Source organism: Sinocyclocheilus grahami, unplaced genomic scaffold (assembly GCF_001515645.1).
Source record: "Sinocyclocheilus grahami isolate Dianchi unplaced genomic scaffold, SAMN03320097.WGS_v1.1 scaffold38.1, whole genome shotgun sequence".
Lineage (NCBI taxonomy): Eukaryota > Metazoa > Chordata > Actinopteri > Cypriniformes > Cyprinidae > Sinocyclocheilus > Sinocyclocheilus grahami.
In genome coordinates this window covers 243,632-265,385 of record NW_015505217.1, presented here as the reverse complement: position 1 = coordinate 265,385, position 21,754 = coordinate 243,632, and the positions used below count along the sequence as shown (strand labels likewise).

Sequence of the window (21,754 nt, the reverse complement as noted above, 5' to 3'; positions counted from 1 at the left end):
TATATATATATATATATATATATATATATATATATATATATATGACAATTTAAGAGCTGAATTAACATTGCTTTATATTCTGAAATGTAAAATAAACATTTAATGAAATGAATATAAAACATAAATTTGTAAATGCACCAGTCTGCAGGCATTTATGTTTTATACATAAGATAAGATACAGTAAGAACATGAACAAAGAAACAAAGTAAAACGAACTAACAAATACAATAAAACAAATATACAAATGTAATGAAATAAACAGTGCTGTCATTTTTCCATGAAGTTCTACTAACCTGCAGGCATTTATGTTTTATACATAAGATAAGATACAGTAAGAACATGAACAAAGAAACAAAGTAAAACGAACTAACAAATACAATAAAACAAATATACAAATGTAATGAAATAAACAGTGCTGTCATTTTTCCATGAAGTTCTACTAACATTACACACGCTTCAGTCTGGATCCAGAACACCTGAGAAGAGATGATGCAAGCCCTCAGAGGACCTCAGATGATGCCAACCATGAAACAACTTACAGAACTACCACATTTTGCTATAAGTTTGATTGCATCATATAATAAATGCTGTTAATGTTGTTCATCGTCTGTTTTATTACGTCTTAAATTGATTTTTCCGTTCTGCTGGTTCGTCTGGTCAGAGGAGAACTGGCCCCCCGACTGAGCCTGGTTTCTCCCAAGGTTTTTTCTCCATTCTGTCACTGATGGAGTTTTGGTTCCTTGCCGCTGTCGCCTCTGGCTTGCTTAGTTGGGGACACTTCATTTCCGGCCATATCGTTGACATGATTGCAAAGATATTATTTAAACTGAGCTGGATGTTGACATCACTGAATTCAATGATGAACTGTCTTTAACTGAAAAATGAGTGTTTACGATTGTCACTTTGCATTATTGACACTATTTTCCTAATTAATGCTGTTCAGTTGCTTTGACACAATCTGTATTGTTAAAAGCGCTATATAAATAAAGGTGACTTGACTTGACATTACTGTTCAGGTAAGTAATAGCCTACAAAATAAATCTAAAAGTAATCAATTGTAAATGAACACTGCATAGTTTTCATTGTATTTATTGATAGATTAATGCTTATTAAAGCTATAACGTTATTCAGATTAAGAGCAGATTTGCATTTTGTCACTTTAAGACAATATATTGACGCACATCGTATTTTCTCCCAACTGTTCTCCTCCACTTAAGACATAAACTGTGTTTAATTAAATACTCTCCAAGCCGGCCATTTGGACATATTTTGTGTGTATTTGATCATTTGGACATGCGCCCGAAGCTCAAAGTGTAATTTGTTTGTCCGTCTTTGGAGCGTGCCTCGTGCACACATTTCAACCTGAGGAACAGCGTCTCTTGTGCAGATTGTGCTTTCAGCGTTTTATTATCAAACATGTCCCACAATTTAGCAACAGTAAAGACGGCATCTTACAACAATCACCGATTGATCTGATTCTGACGTTAAGTTTGGGTTTTAGGGAGGAACTAATGCGCACCACTGTGAAGGGAAAGAAGTGAAGAAAGAATACAAAACGCAGGTAGTTTTTAACAGCTTTACCTCATGTCTTCTTTTGTATAATCCTTATAAGCCAAAATCGAAATAAAAAAATAAAATTAGCTTAGTGTAAGTGTAAAGTGTAAGCAGATGTTTGAATGTTTAGTTCTCTCTTCTATCATAATTAAACAGGGCTTTCATGTTGCGTGTGCTGAAGCTCCTCCGCGTGGGCGCGATCTCGCTTCTGAATTGCGAATAGCAAAAATGCATCATAGACAAATGTTTGAAAAACAGCTGGCGACTCTGGTGAGAATTTGCAAGATAATGTATATATATATAGCAATAATAAATGTATGTATGTTTTATTTATTTCTCCAGTACCGATAGCAGAACCGTTAACGTCAGAGCTTATCGATACTCCGGTCTTTCATAATTTAGCCCCGGTACCGATTAAATACCGAGTTTCGGTACCCATCCCTAGTACTGAGCCGCTGCAATGGAGCAGCTCTAATGCTATTAAATTAAAAATTATGTACATAGAGCAAAACAATGAACAGTGAAAGTAACAAAAACTTGTCAAATACATTTTAATGGGCATAATTAAGTGTGAAAATAACTGAAGGATATACAGTCAAACCAAAAATGTATTCAGAGACCAGATATAATTTTTGATATTTTTTTTAGTGGGTGCAGGACACTATAGTTCATTTATGTAAGTGAGGATAGCAAAATAAAGTAAACTGTGACAAATCATACCCAAAAATTCTTCATACAGTGGACTACCAGTAAAATTGATACAAATTTGGGACCAAAAATTATTCAGACCGAGTCTGGGAAAAAAGTGAAGTTGAGGTTTTCATGAAGCTGGATGACAGAATGCCCAGGAGACTACAGGCTGTCATTAAGGCTAAGGGTTGCCCGACTAAGTATTGATAGTTGTGTAAATACTGTCATACTAACAGCTGTCTGAATAATGTTTGGTTGATTGTAATCCATAACATGCCTTTCTATCAAAGTTATATAACATTATCAAGCTGAATTTGTTCTGACACCATGTTCTAAACTATAGCAAATAAACTGTGATAATGTGAGAAATGTTGAAGGTGTCTGAATAAATTTAGGTTTGACTGTATGTATTTGATAAATTAAGTTAACCAACTAACATTATACATACTCTATTGGTTTCTGTACCCAATATTTGAAAAATGTACAAATGCAATGAAAATATTGGTATTGGTACTCGGTATCGGCAAGTACCAAAAATAAAAGTATCGGTATCGGGCGAGTACTGGAAAAAGGGGTATCGGTGCATCCCTATTCTCCATACAACCATTCATGGACTGAGACTGATGTGAGAGCCGTTATTTATATTATTTTTCTTTTCCCAAGATGACCTGTTATTTCAGATAAACCCACCCTAAATGACACAAAAACAAAATTGATTGTGATTGGTCTCTTTATATGTCTGAAATGCCCTCTTTCTGAATAAGTGGGCATCCCTTAGCCAGAATAAGTTGCATTTGATAGTTTAAATTAAAGAGTTACAATTTAAGAAGTCATATCATGGAAAACAGGATTTTTTTCCTAGGATCAAAGAAAGTGTGCAAAATGGTGCAAGGAAAGTTGACTAACAAAAACTGATACAAAAGTGCAGAATATGGCCCTTTTAAAAGTTTATGTTCTTTTTACAGGATGCCATAATTACAGCAGTAAAGCACTGTGGTAACAAATATGCCTCACTTCTCAAAGGTTTGTGTATGTGAACCTTCCTTCTTGTAGACCAATAACTCCTCCATCTGGGTGTGCTGTGTTAGCAGTCTCCCAGTAAAAGCATCCTTGCCATCTTTAGGTCTAATAAAGGCACAGTCTCTCAGTATGTGTCATGTCCAGAGGAATTGGCTCTGAGAGAAGCGGGCGAGTCTTTCAGATCATTGGTCTTTGGGTTTATGAATTATACACACACACATCAGGCCAAAGAGAGTAATGATGTTCACTTTCACTTCTTCTGTAGATCAAAGTAAAGGTTTATCCATCTTTCTTTCCATCTTTCTTTTTGGTTCCATCTATCCCTGTCTCTCTCTCATACACACATTCGCTCACAAACACACTTATACACACAGTAGTAGTATTAAAATCTTAGTGTAGGTGAAATAGACAGAATAACTGTGATTCGAAGAGTATAAAAAGAGAGTGAAAAGCAGTAGAGGATGAAACGAAGTGGTGTGTGAATTCTGTGACACATCTGACAGCACATGCAGCGTGATTTGAACTGTAAAAGCTGGAAGCTGATCTCAGCCGCCAGAGCGTTAGACCCCATCCTAGTTAACAACATGCTACACAAGTCCTGCAGACCCTGTCCGACACACTGAGGCAGTTCAGGGAAAACCTTTATTGGTCTCAAGTAACTCTTTTATAACACATTAATCTTAATGGAGCTCCTAGTTAATAAATAACAGATTGCAGATACACAAACTGCTGAAGATACTAATTCTAAATTCTTTAATTTATATTATTGTGTTTATATTTATTTATTTAAAATGCATGGTACACAATACTAATTGTATATTCTCTTTGATGGATTCAGGTAGCAATTTGTTAGTAGATTCAAACCCACAATTGAACTTTTGAGCATTTTATTAAAGGGAACTGACTCATAAGAGTAATTTGTTCTTGAATTGAACTACACTGGCCACCTTGTATTATTTGTTTTTGTGTGCGGGAGATTGCATGCGTTGTTTTAGTATTATTTTTATGGTACCCGGTCTGTTTATCTCATCACATTCAAGTCAGACTGCAAACTCATAACTCAGATAAAATATAATTTATTTTGCTGTGGCTTTGTAGATTCAACGGTTCAGCAAACACTGGTTGACATGAAGTAAGAGTACAGAGCTGTAAAATTAATATGAATATCAAAGCCCACATAAATTGCTCTCTGCAGAATTTTATCAGAAATTTGTTGGCTTTTCTGACTTTTGATTGCAGGCCACAGCTGACACGGTTTGTGACATTGTTAAGATCTTTTCTGGAGAGAGTTAAGCAAAAGCCTCCATTTGCTTTGTCTAGGAGACTGCTGTCTAGGAGAAACCACCAAGATATTAATGAGATATGTGATTTTTTTTTTTTCTTTTCTGAAAGGCTTGTTGTTTCAGAACACCAGGCATGACTTTACCCAATTTACCCACTTCAGACACTCACGCTGAGTCCTGCTGGTTTCGGAAAGCATTTCCGTCCCCATATGATCCCAGGGGACACCTCTGTAGTTTCAGCAAGACAAGTAGATGATGGCAGCAGAGGTCATGTTATTGATCACGAGGACATGGAGTGTGAGAGAGAGATGGAGACGGAAAAGGAAACCAAGAGAGGTCATCTGCAGTGAAGCGTCGGGAACAGAAGCCCAGCAGGGAAGCGTTTTGATAAATGAACGTCATTTTAGCAAGGAGACACTTGACTGTAGTGCAGGATCTATTCATTGACGTCACTTCTGAAAGAAGTGTGTGGGTCCAACCGTGCGGCCGTCCAGAAGTTGCTTTCAGCGTTCTACTGGGAACAGAACAAGATGAGTAATGATAGAGGCATGATTCTCTCACATACGCACACACAAGCTCAAAGTACACAAGGTTATGAGCTGCCCAGCTAAGCGCCGGATCCCACACATCAGTGTGTGGCGGTCCAGATACAGTGAAATTTCTGCTTCTGTGTGCTGCTTTATTGAACCGAAGCTTCTGTGTATCAGATTAATAAAAGAGAGTTAGATCTTTTCTTCTCCATCCCTCCTACTGTTTGCCATTAGACATTTTAAAATGTGTGTGTATTTTGTTCTTTTTTTGTGTGCAAATAGTACCTGAAATTGTAAAGAAATACTTCACACGTGTCACCATGTGCGTGTGTTATGAAAAAACCTGCCTTTCATCATTTTCACAGAATATGTTTCTCATTGGGAAGCTCTTTTTAGGGTGTGTGTGTTTAAGAGATAAATGTATGCGGCTGAACCTTTGCTGCTCTGCCCTGAATGTGTGTGTGTGTGTGTGTTGGAGAGAGAGATGGCCAGGTCTGTGAGCAGGTGCTGGAGTTAATGAGTGTGTTTCCCTCTGGAGTGTAAGACCATATGACCTTGTACAGAGGGTAAGACATGACTCCTTTGCAATAGCACTCTAATATATCACCTCTCTGTGTGTGCATCTGTGTGTCCACAGGTTTTCGGGGATTATTATCATTTCCAGCACAGGGGTGTGGTGAGAAGGTCTTTGTCCGGCCATCGCGGGGTTCATGTCCAACTGCACACCGAGCCACAGGTAAAGAAAAGCCACAAGGAAAGTCACTCACAAACACGACTGTACAGATGACAAAGTGGAGAAGTGAGGTGGGAGGTAAAGAAAATGTAGGATGAAAAGAAAAAGGAGAAGCTAGGAGGGGGGAAGAGTTGAGAAGAGAGAACACAAGGAGATGAGAAGAGATTAAATGAGAGGAGAAAGCGGAGAGAAAAACACAAGAGGAAATGGGATGAATGGAGAGGAGATTGGACAAGAGATGACAGAAGACATTGCAAGTGGACAGGGAGAGTTGAGACAAGACAGAAGATTGGAGATGAAGGAAAAGAGAAGCGATGCAAGGAGAGGATATGAAAAGATATATGACAAGACGGGAGGAGACTTGAAAGGGAACAAAAGGAGAGGTGATAAGGGAGGAGGAGAACAGATGAGACAATTGGAGTGGAGAGGAGAGAATGATTTCTCTCCTTACACCACTTTTCTTTTCATCTCTTCTCATCTCTTCACTGCTATCTCCTCTTTTCTTCTGCCCTCTTCTCCCCTCTCCTCTCTGTTTCTGTGGGGTCTCCTCTCCACTCCAACTGTCGCATCTGTTCCCTCCCTTCTTATTTTTGGAGATGAAATGAGAGGAGATGTGAAGAGAGGTGGAGGACAAGAGAACTATGAAAGGATAGTAGACCAGATGGGAGGAGACAGATAAAACAGGAAGAGATGGGGTGAGAGAGAGATGGAGGCAAGAAGAGAAAATGTGCAACTGGAACACATGAGGTGGTTGGACAGGAGATGAGAAAGGGGGAGAAGTGGGCAGAGGAAAAGGGGGGATAAGAATAGATGAGAGGACACAAGATGAGAGTAGGAGAGGGAGGAGACAAGATGAAAAGAGTAGAGCAGGAAGGAGTAAAGAGAGGGGAAATGATAAAAAGGAGACTAGAAGAGGTGGGATAAGACCAGGCAACAGGAAAGAAGAAGAGACAACAAGAGACCAGAGGAGATGAGACCACTCAAGAAGGTTGTACATTAAATAAGAGGAGAGGAGATGTGAAGAGAGGAAAAGGGAAGTTATGAAAGGAAAAAATATGAAAAGATAAGAGACAAGATGTGAGGAAACAGGATGCAATGGGACAAGAGAGCAGAGGAACTGGCGAAGCAGGAAGTGATGAGATGAGAGGGATTGAGGCAAAAAGAGAAATGAGAAGGGAGGGGAACAGATGAGACATTAGGAGAGGAGATGATACAAGAGGAGGTCAGACGAGAGGAGAGGTCATTAGCATGCCATGACAAAGTAGTTCGGCCAGAGTCTCAGATGGTTGACTGACTGTAATTATTGGTGTGTGTGTGTGTGTGTGTGTGTGTGGTAGTACTAAAGTGCAGGACTCTGGCTATGCCGATAAGTTATCTGAGAGCAGCACAGGCATCCTGAGCGACTGCATATTTGGGCCGCTGGCTGCAGGCTTCCATAGATCTCCTGCTGACAAGCCTCTTATCTTCACTCTCTGAAGCTTCAGACACTAGTTAAAACTCCGTGCACACTCCGGAGATCCAACTACACGGCTAATACTGATGCCCTCCCAGACCCCACCTGCCCACCAGACGCCAGATGACTCCTAACACTGATCCATGACAGCGGAAAATGAGAGAGGGGAAGATACAAGCTGGATTGCTGCTCCCTTGTGTGCTAGCCTCTATTTATGCAAGGCTAACATCATCAGGGTTCCGCTCTGGGCCCGTTTCTGTTGCGGCGGGTCAGGCATTCTTGTTGCCAGGGTTCATCTTGGCGCAAGCCTCATGTGTACAACACGCACACACGCATCGCCTGCTCTGCATTCCAAGGTCAGCACGGTTTTATGCTAATGAAGCAGATTTCTGAAGGCTGCTGCTGCGACCGGAATTTATACGAAATTGAATGCAGGTACGTGATCGTCTTCTCCCTCGCTAACCGGAATTTCATTCGCTCGCAAAAAGTCAAAGTGGACTTCTCAGAAGTTTGCTGAGGAACGAAGGGCAGCAAGATGTGAAAGGAACAGAAAATGCATTCTTCCTCCAAATCTGACCTGGCCTTGCTCCACATTTGCTGTTTTCGTGATAAATTTAGCCCAGCGCTGGCATTACTGCAAAACAAGGGCGTAAAGGACGACTCACTCAAAGGATTTCAAGCGTACATGCGTGTGTGTGTGTGAAAGAGAGTGTGTATGTGTGTGGTGTTTGTGTGAATCGCTTTCGTCTTTCAGCAGAACACTAGCTGTGAACACTTGCTACTCAAACTAATATAATGAGAAAAAGAGTTGTATTACTACACTGGAAGATTTAAGCTCATTGTTTTGCACTGATGTGCAAAAATTGCATGTACAGTACACAGCAGTTTCCAAAAGATGAGCCTTTGGTTTAGCTTGAACCGCATTACATTGTCACATGGTCATGCGAGTTGGCTCCTGTTGTCATGACAGGAGAATATTGTTTGCTACATTTTGTTTTGTAGACAACCATTAATTAATATTTTTCCTACAGATTTTTTTGATACATATCAGAATGATTTCTGAAGAATCAACATATCAGAAAGATTTATGAAGGAATATGTGACACTGAAGACTAGAGTAATTGCTGCAAAGAAATCAGTTTTCCATAACAAGAATACATTTTAAAATACATTAAAAGAGTTAAAGCATGTCAAAACTGTTTTTTTTTTTGTTTTTCTTTTGCAAAAATAATATTTCACAGTGTTACTTTGTTTACTGAATTTTTTTATTCAAATAATTGCAGCCTTGATGAGCATAAGAAACATTTAGTTTATATTTTTATTTAAATATATTTATATATATACTGTATATATATATATATATATATATATATATATATATATATATATATATATAATTTATTACACTAAGACGGTTATGGGTGTATCTTTAAAGGTGGGGTTTCTGGTAGCTAATGTTGACATTTGAAATCACCAAAACAAACACGCCCCTACCCCAAAAGGGTCTCGCCCCTGTTTTGATAGTTCCGCCCCACACATACGTACGCAACCCAGGCAACGATTAGTTGTGTGAAACAAAGAAAAACCAATGTTACACCGTGTCTACACCGGACGCGAGTGGCGCGGCGCGACAAAGTACTATGGAACTCATTATAATCAGTGATGCTGTCCACACCATAGATATATATACATATCTATGGTCTTCACTGGATGCGGCGTGGCGCGGCGCAACACGTCAAATCCCTGACAGAAAACTGCTGCTGCGTTCTATTCATGACGTATTGACAAAAAATTTCTAATTATTTTTTTACGGTCGCTTTGTCGCGTCCAGTGAACTAGACAGACTTAGCTGTTGCGGCGCAGACGCGGTGTTACTCACCTATCGAGAAGAAACAAAGCAACCTCGGCGTCCGATCACAGGCCTTCCGCTCCTTGAGTTCTCTCCAGTGCTGGAAAGCTGATCCGATATTTACACGGGTCCTACTTCTTGCCTTAAGCCTTCTTTTGTTCCACAGACGTTTTCCTCTTTTGTTTTTTATCCGCCATCTCTATCTTTCTGTCGCTCGGCTCGCTAATGTCCGTCCTGTGCACTGAACGTTTCTCCACCGCATCATGAGTAGACACGCCCCTTACTGCTGATTGGCTACCAGTTTGTTTTGCTAGTCGGCCCGAATCAGCTTTCTAAAGCATTTTTGAAAAATCGCTTACCCCACCTTTAAGTACATATGGGGGTTATGTGCAACAGACATCAGTTTCTGTAAAACAGGTCTCATCGCTTCCAGTTCAAATGTTTTGTATATACTTTGTTAAATATGAAGTTGTTTTACTCAAGATGCCTTCAAAGGAGAGATACCAAAGATCATAATCAATGTTTATCGCATATGCAAATTGTTATGTAAAAGTTCAACATTCAGATAAAAAAATTTGAATAAAACCCAAACAATAAAAACAACTAGCTAGGTTAGCCGATTACCTTAAATGTCTATAGATATCAGCATCAGTTCATACAGCTCTTAGCACTTTCTCTAAAACGGATACGATGAGACCAGTTTTCTGGTTTGGTCAGGTGATGTTCAACATATTCGTGTCAGTTAGAAAAGGTGCAGCACTTACTCTTGAAAAGATCAAAACTTTATTGGTTAAAATTATGTTTCAGCCTTTATCAAGGGACATGGTGTCTGATGAAGGCCTTGATAATGGATTCATTTTAACCAATAAAGTTTTGATCTCTTCAAGAGTGAGTGCTGCACCTTTTCTAACTGACATGGCTTTTTGATTTTTGGTTGCACCTCCTCTTTAGTTGGTAGAGCACCTCTTTTCAGTAATCTTTGATGTTCGACATATTCCTCATTGTCATTTGCACAAAAAGTTATTCAAATGATTTTAATTTTATTAACCTTATTAAAATATAATTTTATAATATATAATTAATAAAATGTATTAGCTCTCATTTTGACTCACTCATTGAGTGAGGGAGTAATCACAGGCAATTCATTGCGGAAATTAGCTGACTGATTCTATTCATCATTCAGACCATCTACTTGTTTGATTTGTCAGTCAGTTTAATTGATTCATGAAAAAAGTTGCAAATTGGATAGTATGTAGTATGTGCAGTCACACTGCCACACTGGTGTACATGTGTCTTCTCCAAGAAAGAAACTTTTTCTATCCTATCAGAGCGATAGAATGGACATAAGAATGAGAAGAGGCAAGAGTTAATTGATTTAATCAGTGCGCTCTCTGGTCATCCCCTTGAAAAGAGAAAAATGAATCCTGTGTATGAGGCAGGGGCCCTGTGGACCTTTAAGCTCATTTAAAACAATTGTTTTGCAGAGAGAGCACTTCATACATCCATAAGTCTCTGGTTCATGATTAGATTTCAGCCTCCGCTGCTAATACCTCAGATGCGAATGTTAATGTCTATGCGCTGTATGTTAGCCATGTCCATCTCATCACGCAAAACACTGCCCAGAGGACATTTTTTATTGCTCAGAGGTAGCTCTTTGATAGATCAATAGACTTAATGCAGTTCTAAGTGGTTTCATGTAAGTGTTTGTCTCTTATTCCTATATATAAAGCTAGCAACAAATCAGTCATCAATAGTGTTGTCATGGTACCAACATTTCAGTATTCGGTACCAATACCAGTGAAAATCCACGGTTCTCTGTACCAATTTCGGTACCAAAGCAAAACACAAAATCATGCTAATTGAACAACATTATTTTTATTAATAACGTTAAACAAAAATTAAATGTACAAAACCAATGCCATTCTTTATACTTATTTAAAATTGTTTCGAGTTTTTCCACAAGTAATAGAAGTATGAAAAAAGTGAACAAGTTTCACCCAAAAGTTGTTATATTTTTGCTGCCACGGGAAAAAACTGTAAACTGTTGTCTGTTTTAGGGTTTGCTTGTGTGTTTCAGGATCTTCCTCAGTCTGCAGCTGTAAAAGGAAAATATAATATACTTCAGTAAAGCAATGGGCTGAGTCTGACCAAATGCAGCATTAGATCACTGACACCAGCTAAAATATAACTTTTCAATAAATTACAAACCTCAGCTTTTATAATACATTTAGATAAGATTACATATATTAAGTGTATATCAAATAGATGGAAACTGTAGTTTTAAAAACACTTTACAATAAGATTCCATTTGTTAGATAACATGACTTAAACAATAGTTATATAGCAATTCTTCTTAGGGTTAATTTCAAAATGTACTAATACATAAATCACAAGTTCTGTCTGTTACAATTATTTAATGCACAATGAACAAACATGAATAATCAAGTGTTTGTATTAAATAACATTCACAGACATTAATGAATGTTGTAAAAATATATTGTTCACTCACTGTAAGATGTTACTAGATCTAACTCATGTTAGATAAAAATTAAGTCATTGTAAAGTCTATACAGGAGATATAATTTGACTGTACTTTTATTTAATCCAAACTGTGTTCATATTTAATTTAAAAGGGTTTTTAAACCCTGTTAGATTTATTCAGCCTAGAATAACAACTAATAAAAAAATAAAATTAAAAAAAGCCCAGAACTGTTTTTGTGACGGGCTGATATGACATAAACACTGTTAGCCATACATTTGTACATCCTCTAACATGCATATTTTGGATACACAGTTCATTTAAAAGCCTCTGGTGTGTAAAAATATTAAATACCATTATGTCCTGAATAAAAGTTATAGGTGCATTAAATAGTTAACAAAGAAACTTCATTCTAATGCTCATTATATTAGCGTTAGCCGCGCTTATGCTAACGATTAACTATGTATACGCTAACGGCAATGTTTATTTCAGTCCGACATTCAAATTAAAATATGGAATAATATTCATAACAGAAGCTCTAAATATTAAAAATGTAATTGAAACTTACCTGCTTGAACTCTTTCATTTGATCGGGGTGTCGGTCTTTAAGGTGTTTTGTTAGTTTGATGCATTTCCTCCTCTTGAGGTCGCCACGTCTTTTTGAAGAGGATAGCTTTCGGATAGCGCATCAAGAACCGGGTTTGCCGGGTACTCGGTACCACCGGTACTTAAGAAAACCTGGTACCGTAACGTTTTAATTTTTTTAGTACCGACTTTTGACAACACTAGTCATCAACATACAGCAAGAGTACATCAGAGTGGATGTTATTACTCGGATCATTTGATCTGGGAGGAATTGAATGAGAAATGTTTGAGTTCATATAGAGATCTCACACTTTGCACACATTGCAGATTTATAGTCCTTGCAAATAGTGAGAAGCTATTTTCATTTTCAGATTAAACTTCTTTAATCTTTCACACACATACACAGCTAAATGAAACACTATAAAATAGCAGACTGAAAAGAGCACCATGGGTTAGTGTGAAATTTTGATATTTTTAGCGCTAGGACAAGCTGTGCAGAAGGGACATACATCCCTAGTTAAAGGTGAAAATTGAGATGTGTGATTTACAAGGATGTAGATGTGTAATATTTGAGATATTGCCTCTAATCTGTGTGTGTGTGTGTGTGTGTGTGTGTGTGTGTGTGTGCAGGTGATTTGGGCAGAGCAGCAGATTGCCAAGCGAAGACACAAGAGAGACATTCATATTGAACCCACAGATCCAAAATTCCCCCAGCAGTGGTACCTGGTAGGTAAAAAGCTACTGTATGTATTTATATTGTGGTTGTACATTGAGCTTTTGAATGCAATGCGTCTAAAGTGCTTCTACAATGGAAAGGAGTCCGCCCTTGATCTGTGAGCTTTCACATTCTCTCTTGATTCTTTCCCGCTCTAAATCTCCCATGTCTGTTTTGAAATATATAAACAGTATTCTGTGTGCTTACAGTCTCAAGATGACATGACATCAGAATAGATCCTTTTTTGCTTGGTTATTAAATGTCTCTCCTCTTATTGTGAATGATACATCAGTGCATGTCATTCTAAAGGACAGAAATGTTTTTCTAAATTTATCATCACAATATAGAAACTTTCTCAGCCTCTGAAACAACTTTTCTGACCTAACCAAGGCTACCAAGGCATCCAGAGAGCAACCGGGTGGATCTGATTGGCGAGAACAGCCAAAGAGGACCTTTTCAGCTTCCACTAGTTTCTAGTGTCACAAGTTACATTAAAGTGAACCGAATGTTATCTCTGCGGTGACACTGAGGTGTATTGAAGTAGAACTCGAAAAGAGTCATCTAACCACATAAATCAAGCGTGATGAACACAAAGAAAGAATACATGCTGAGAATAGGAAGGTGCCTTATGAACTAATATAGAGAGATTATAAGGGTAGTTCACTCAAAACTGAAAATTCTGTCATCATGCATTCACTTTCATGTCGTTACAAATCTGTGTGATTTTCTTTGTGCAAAGTACAAAGAAAATATTGTAAAGTATTTAAAACTGTTAAAGTGGATGGGGTCCAAAAAAGCATTGGACTCCGCATATAGAAGAAAAAGTGAGAGATTTTTCAAAATATTAGTTTCTGGGTGAACAATCTAGGTATAGTACTGCACTATATCATGTTTGTTTGGGAGAATAATAATTTATCCATTAAATGATTATAAACTAATCAAAGAAGTTAATTTGTGTTAAATGTATGTATTAAAAAAAGTTGTCATTTTTTATAATATGAATTAGGCTGTGAGTGAGATTTGTGACCACACTAGATATAATAGATACTGTTCAAATGTGTTCAAAAGTCTGTAAGATGTTTTTTGAAAGATATGAATACATTTATCCAGCAAGGATTCATTGAATTGAATTTAAAAAAAGACAGTAAAGGCATTTACATGTACAGTCAAGACTTTTTTCAACATTGATAATGTTTCTTGAGCCTCAAATCAGCATATAACAATGTTTTCTGGAGGATCATGTGACACTGAAGACTACATTAGTTATTAATCAAATAAATGCAGCTTTGGTAAGCATAAAATACTTATTTTAAAAGCATATTCTTACCAACTCCAAACATTTGAATGGTAGTGTAGATATAGACAAAGATATTTGCCAAATAAACACATCTGAATTTTTAGGGAGTCCAAAATAAACCTATATTATTTTAATAGCAATTAAGATTTATATCATAGATTTTTTTTTATTGAATAAAAAGAAGGCAGATAGTATTACAGCCTAATGTGTTCACAGTGGACAACACAAGTCCCACCCTACATTATGTCCTGCAGAATATTTTGTTCCACTCTGAAATTCATCACAGATGTCAAATCAAACGGTGGTGTAAATAAGGCATGAATATATAAATATTTGTTATTCAGGTTAGTCCTGTGACCTGCACGCACATGCAGACAACAACCGAAAGTGAAGTGAGCTAATGTATTGACGGTCACATTCACTGACAGAGAAGGCACAACATCATATTAACCTTCGCCAAATCTTTTTAAATCATTTTATTAAGTGATGACAGATTCAGAATGAGTCTGACTCACTGAGTTTATACAAAATAATTACTATGTGTGGGTGTATGCATGAATACTCGCTCACATCGGTATGTCTTCAAATATTTGTTTGCGTAACTGCTTTTGAAGCTCCGTTCTGTATTCAGAACATGAGCCCTAGTCAAGTCAAGTCAAGTCACCTTTATTTATATAGCGCTTTTAACAATACAGATTGTGACAAAGCAACTGAACAGCATTAATTAGGAAAATAGTGTCAATGATGCAAAATGACAATAGTAAACACTCATTTTTCAGTTAAAGACAGTTCATCATTGAATTCAGTGATGTCAACATCCAGCTCAGTTCCAAAACATATTAGTGCATGAACCGAACGACCAGAGAGCATCCTAGACCACGGATGACAAAACAAACGCGAGAGCTGCCGTTCTCCATTAGCATACTAATCTGTTAAAGTTTCGGCTCCTTCACAACCTCTTTAAGCCACATCTGTACGTGTTACTGTCAAACATTACCCGAAACACACACACTTTGTGCTTTTATACTAGAAAATGGAGATTGTATCATTGTTGACAAGGGAATGAATGCTTTTTAAGTTGTTTACTCTGAAGAAGCAACACAGAATGATGAGCAATTTGATTCTGTGTGCTTATTTTTATGCTTTTTGTCAGAAGGAGAGAAGGTTGCGAAGGGGGCAGTTATCTGAAGACGTGCCAATTGAAGTTTTTCATTGTGTTTCTGCACCCAATTTCCACATTTGCGTTTAATGTTCATCTTTCCGCATTGAAGGAAATATTCAGCTGTGCCGTTTTAACAGATGACGTTGAGCATAAAGCAAAGTGTGAGGAAATGAAATAGAGCGAGAGAAGGAGATTGGACAAGAACTTCACTGGGGAAAAAGCTGTCTGGTTAAAAGGAATGAGTTTCCACACCTTGTCGGGATCGTCCTGCCGACAGGCTGCCATCTGGGAGGAAGAAACATGTGACTGTATGAGCAGTCATCTTTCATTAGCATTAGCTCCTGCGGCTGGGCCTTTCTCAGTGGCAAGGGTAAAAAATCAGTGTGTGTGTGTGTAAAGTCCTGCAGGTGGGCTTTCCTCTTCTGGGAGGTCTTGGTCAAAGACTCTGTTAATGCTCCCCTCCCAGAATGGCTCAGAGGGAGCTTACAGAGTCTAACATTTGCCTTTGCTGAAGGGAAATAAAAGAACTGAGGAATCTGCCACCAGTGAACTTGCATGTAAAATCTGACTAATTATGAAAATTTAATTTTCTTGCAGTACAACCCCAGTCATGGAGACCTGAATGTGAAGGAGGCCTGGGCTCAGGGCTTCACAGGAAGAGGAGTGGTCGTGACCATTCTAGATGACGGCATTGAGAAAGATCACCCCGATCTAGCGAGAAACTATGTGAGCCATCCTTTTTCACAAACTACATTTTGAAGAGTGAGCAATGATATTTTATATGACTGATTAATATATGTCACAGGTTTGTGGTCAGTAAGTTTTTTTTTAAAGAAATGAATACTGTTATTTAGCAAGGATACATTAAATTGATCAGAAGTGACAGTAAAGTATGTATAATATTGTTTTCAACATAAAAAATAAATGCTTCTTGTGCACCAAATTAGCATATCAGAAGGATTTCTGAAGGATCATGTGACACTGAAGACTGGAGTAGTGATGCTGAAAATTCAGCTTTGCCTTAACATGAATAAATTACATTTTAAAATGAAAATACAAAATAGTTGTGTTTTTACTGTATTTTGTTCAAAGATATGCAAACCAAGAGACTAAAGCATTAGATAATCTTATTAACCCTAAACTTCAAAGTTTTGAATGGTAGTGTACATTTAAATATAAATACATTAGTATTATTTACTGAAATTAAAACTTTTTGACTAAAATCTTAAAAAGAGGCTTGTTATAAATCATTTGATATGCTTCAGAAATTGTACATGCAGGGAAAAATATATTTGTGTTGTGATCAATCAATTATCACAAATTGTGGATGTACAAAATGCATTAAAATAAGGCAAAAATAGATTTCTGAAGTAAAACTGATTTTTCTGACTTTTTAATTCATATACAAATCTTTAGAGTTAAGATTTTTAATTTTCTGTAGTTCTTCAGGCATTTATGAACATTCATAAGCTCTGCCCTCTTTGGTGCACTAATGATCTTGTCATCTATTATTAATTCACAGACATTGACGTTGTCATTTATAATTAAGTTATTGACTCTTTCCAAACCTGAGCTGCCTACCTACACAGCATTTATGAGCATTATATGTAATAGTCAGTTAGTAATGTGGACTAGTTTTTGCGTTTTGTAGTCTTTATTTGTAGCAGTGGTGCGTTAAAGGGAATGAATTAACAGGTGCAACATTTTTTAGATGATTATAACATGCTTCTGGCATGTTGTGCTGTTAGACCGTCAACACTGCCAGGGTAAACTCTCTATCTGTAAAGCTGCATCTTGTTAAATTCATAACATTTAAAGCATTGCTGCTATAGCCATCAAAATACCACTTGTGCAACAAATTTGCCTTTGATGACAAATTTATGTCATAGCATAATGAACGGTATGTATCAGAAGGGCTGTGCAGTCAGTGCTATTTTCAATCATTGGTCTTTGAACACAGGCAAATGGATATCGTCGCATCAAAAATGTCTCAATGTTCTGTTGCATGTCATTTCACTCTGTCTGAACACATTATATGAGCGGCCCAAAAGAAACGCATCTGATCTGCGTGTGGTGGACATGACCCTAAATCAGCCTAATTATACAGGGCTTCATTAACATTAATGAGTCACTCAGATGGCCTACTTACTAGTCGATTTTTATATGTAATTTTGCACATTTCTGGTTCACTGAATTCTTAATGTTCTGATTCACAAATACATCATTTGCCGTTAAAGTACTTTGCACAGTAGAAATGTGGTTTCAGTAATACAGTCAGGATTATGAAAACTTTCCTTAATACCTGGTTTTGCATAGCAATTAGACTCTTGACAGTGGCTTCATGAGGTATTTGGGGTTACCGAACATTTCTATTCAGCCTTATTGTACATTCTATCCCATAATGCTTTCTGCTTAAATCGTTCTTGCCTCAGGTGTCTCAGGGGTTTGCGGCATTTTACCTTAACCATCTCTATGAATTTAATTCATATCAGCAGACAGTTTGCTACTTAAGAAGCATATCGGTGTGGTGGACATGACCCTGAATTAGTCTAATTATACCTAGTAGTGCTTGATTATTAAAATATGTGACCCTGGACCACAAAACCTTAAGTTTACATTTTTCAAAATTGAGATGTATGCATCACACGAAAGCTGAATAAATAAGCTTTCCATTGATGTATGGTTTATTAGGATAGGACAATATTTGGCTGAGATATAACTATTTGAAAATCTGGAATCTGAGGGTGCAAAAAAATCTAAATATTGAGAAAATCGCCTTTAAAGTTGTCCAAATAAAGTCCTTAGCAATGCATATTACTAATCAAAACTGAAGTTTTTATATATTTACAGTAGGAAATGTACAAAATATCTTCATGGAACATGATCTTTACTTAATATCCTAATGATTTTTGGCATAAAAGAAAAATCAATAATTTTGACCCATACAATGCATTTTTGGCTATTGCTACAAATATACCCCAGCGACTTAAGACTGGTTTTGTGGTCCAGGGTCACATATGTGGTTTTGCACATCCTTAATTTGAATATTCAAATACATCTGCAATCCCTTATAATGCCGTCTAGGTAGGTGTGCATCCAAACAATGCAAGATAAAATTCTCAGTGGCAGCACAAAAGCTAAGGTTGAGAGTTGCAATATGATCTTTTTGATTTATTTTATATTTTATTTTAAGGATCCTGATGCCAGTTATGATGTGAATGACAGAGATCCGGACCCTCAGCCCAGATACACACAGCTGAATGACAACAGGTACGAATTTCTCTCTCATCTTTTTCTTTGCCGTTCCAATCAGTGCATCCACAGCAGGGTTGCCAGATCTGTCAGCCTGCAACAAACATGCCATATTGCAGAAGCTCTTTGGTTGTAAATGTTTTAGAGGTTCTTTCAGGTAACGAGAGCCAGAATCTGTGTAAACATGCGTACTGCTAACTCCAGCTGTGTTTGGAAACCTAGTGTGCCACCTACCTAGATTGCATTTTGGGTGCGTTTGATCAAGGTAGGCAGCTCGCTAGGGCTCTTCTCTTTGGTGCACTGATTTAAGCTGTGATGTACAGCGAGTAACTGCGGTGCAGAGATATAAAGTAGTTTGGAGCCGCGTTGTTCGGTAGGTTTAATGCAGTCAGCGAAGCACCTGCCGTTCAGAGACGTGCACCAACAGCTGTTAAATACTCATGAAAAATGCATTTTAGAGGAAATCTCATAACTGCACAATGTGCCTTTGGTTTCTCCATAGGGAGCACTTCCTTTTCTGTGCTTCTGCCTATCTTTCTGGGTTTTTTTTTTGTTTTGTCTCTGTCTGGCATGTAGCAGCAATCAGTTGCCTGCCGCAGCACCGTTGAAATTAACCGACCAGTGACCTCTCTCTCATCTTTCACTCTCCACGGCACTTTCCGTTCTTTCTGTCATTATTTTTAAAGAGCATTTTGAGCACTATTTAGAGATGCACAATCTACAATATAACAGTCCTCCGTCTCACCTTCCTCTTGCTCCGTAAATCAGCTTAGGTTTAATTTAGTGCACTGAAGACATTTGGATGTTTACTCTTCCTTTTTGATAGACTCATGGCCATTAAGCATCACTAGATCAGCGTAATGGAGGGTAGCCTCATCCCACCCCTTTAACCCCCAGACCGTTTCTTCATCCCTCCACCCTGAAATCTCCCAGCAGCCCATGCATCGCTCTGCCGTCGGGGATTTGATTCAAATATCTTGCACTCTGGGCTTCCTGCCAGGGCTCTTTTTCTTGTTTTTTGTTCTGTTCAGAATCTCACAGCAGAAGGATGGAGAGGAAAGACTCCAAATTCGGTATCTCCTCAGAACAGTGCAGTTTACAAAGTTGCAGAAGCAAATCTTCTTTAACGAATCTGTTAACACTGCCACAGTCGTGTTGGAGCGCCTCACTCTGCTACTAACACGCTGAAGTTACTGTCTTCACTCCTGCTAATACCGTCGGCTGCTACTTAAAGTGTGACAGTCTCTTCGTGGCAACAGTGGAGCCGTAACAAGCATTCGTTATCCTCTCGGTGTCCAGTCACACACACACACACACACATATCATGATCAATCGGCTGAGGAAAGTAGGGGGAGTCCATCCCCAACACCTCACAGGAAGTGTGGCACATCTTGAATGTTTTGGCTGTCAAGATCATTATCCTGAACTGAATCGGTTCAAGTCCATGAAATGAGAAGCAAAATGCATGACTGTGTCAATAGCCGAAACGTTGAGGCGGTCTCATAGAGGGCAAGATTGCATCAGAGGGATTTATTCCATACAGATGAAAGAGGCACATTATGGATTCTCAACAAAATTATATGTTGTAAAGTGCAACCGAGAAACATGCTTATCTTATGAAAGGCGGCTTGCTTTTACTTTTTTTGAGTCCCCTGTAAAACCTGATCTTGAGATGAAATGGAGCCTCGGCTATTGAACGAAGCACATGGCAGAGTCATCAAGCCCTTCAATGTGATTAAATGGGAGATAGTGCCAGCGTTGCCAGGTTAGCGTCCATGCATCTTTTGAAGACAAAAACACATTTTCTATATAGCCTATATATTGACACATAGTGTCCACACTAAAGAGTAATTGTTGGCTTCATGTCATTTATGCACGGATGGCTACCAGTGCTTTTAGAAGCAGAGGCTTTTCATTGTTTTGTCAGGAAGATTGAGGGGTAGTACAGCTTTTAGACCGCTTTTTTATTTTTATTTTATTTTTATTTTTTTCCCCTGGAAAAAAAAAACCTTTCAGTCTGTCACTGTATTTTTCTGTGCCGTCTCTTTAGAAAAAAACTGCACATTTTTGGTCACCATCAGACTTGGACACTTCATAGCTCAAAACTCTCATGATGCTTTTGTTGTCCTTGATGATTGTCCAAAAATCCCTCAGGATAAGAATTATAGGAATAAGATGATTTAATATTCTTTCATCATTAGCACATTCAGTTCCATATCAGTACAATATCGGCCCATATGTTTTACTGTATCAGTTGATATTGTATGTATACATCTTACAAAGTAAGATTTTTTAAAATGTTAATTAATGTTGATCTGCATTTATTTTATCAGAAATACAGTAAAAACAGTATTATTGTGAAATATTACAATTTTAAAGAACTGTTTTCTATTTTAATATTCTAAATGCTATTTATTCCTGTGAATGCAATATTCAGCATCATTACTCCAAGCTTTAGTGTCCCGTGATCCTTCAGAAATCATTTTAATGTGCTTCTTTGGTGTTCAAGAAACATTTCTTATTGTTATCAAAACAATTGTGCTGCTTAATATGTTTGTGTAAACCATGAGGATCCTTTGATGGCTAGAAAGTTCAAAAGAACATCATTATAGGAACCTTTATAAGAAAACATTATAAATGCATTTTTGTCACTTTTAATCAATTTAATGCTTCCTTATTTAAAAATAAAATGATGCTGAAAAAAAGTCTTACTGAACCCTACATTTTGAAGAGCATGTGCATGCTGATATGCCCTCTTTTTTAAAAAGCTATTTTAAAGCTGATCTAAAAATCAATACTAATAATTTAACAACACTGTTAAATGTGATCTTTTGCCAATCTCAAGAGGTTTTCATAAATGTTGTAGTGTCTGTATTCATCCGTAGCTTTGATTATGTACCATTGATTCAGTTATTATAGTTCTTAATGTATATAGTTTTAACACACAATATGGACATAATCTCATATAATAAGATATGTATTTGCCATTGATGCCTTGTCCTCCACTGTTTGCTCGCATTAACATTTCTATGATTAATTGTGTTTCACTCGTGAATGATATTGCACTAGTTGAGCTTCTATGTTAATTAAATTTCTCCATACAAACAATGCAAATTACTTTACTTTTGTTAAGAGTCCCATCTGGGTTTGAT

General features: G+C 37.5%; 1 protein-coding gene across 1 annotated transcript in view; it reads left to right on the top strand.

Annotated features, from left to right (window-relative positions):
* furinb (furin (paired basic amino acid cleaving enzyme) b) overlaps positions 1–21,754 on the top strand; it is a 111,287-nt gene that overhangs the window by 57,763 nt on the left and 31,770 nt on the right. Inside the window, exons 3-6 of the mRNA XM_016267457.1 lie at positions 5,715–5,813; positions 12,807–12,902; positions 15,948–16,076; positions 18,544–18,620. Of these exons, the coding sequence (XP_016122943.1) occupies positions 5,715–5,813; positions 12,807–12,902; positions 15,948–16,076; positions 18,544–18,620 (401 nt within the window). The remainder of the gene's footprint in view (positions 1–5,714; positions 5,814–12,806; positions 12,903–15,947; positions 16,077–18,543; positions 18,621–21,754) is intronic.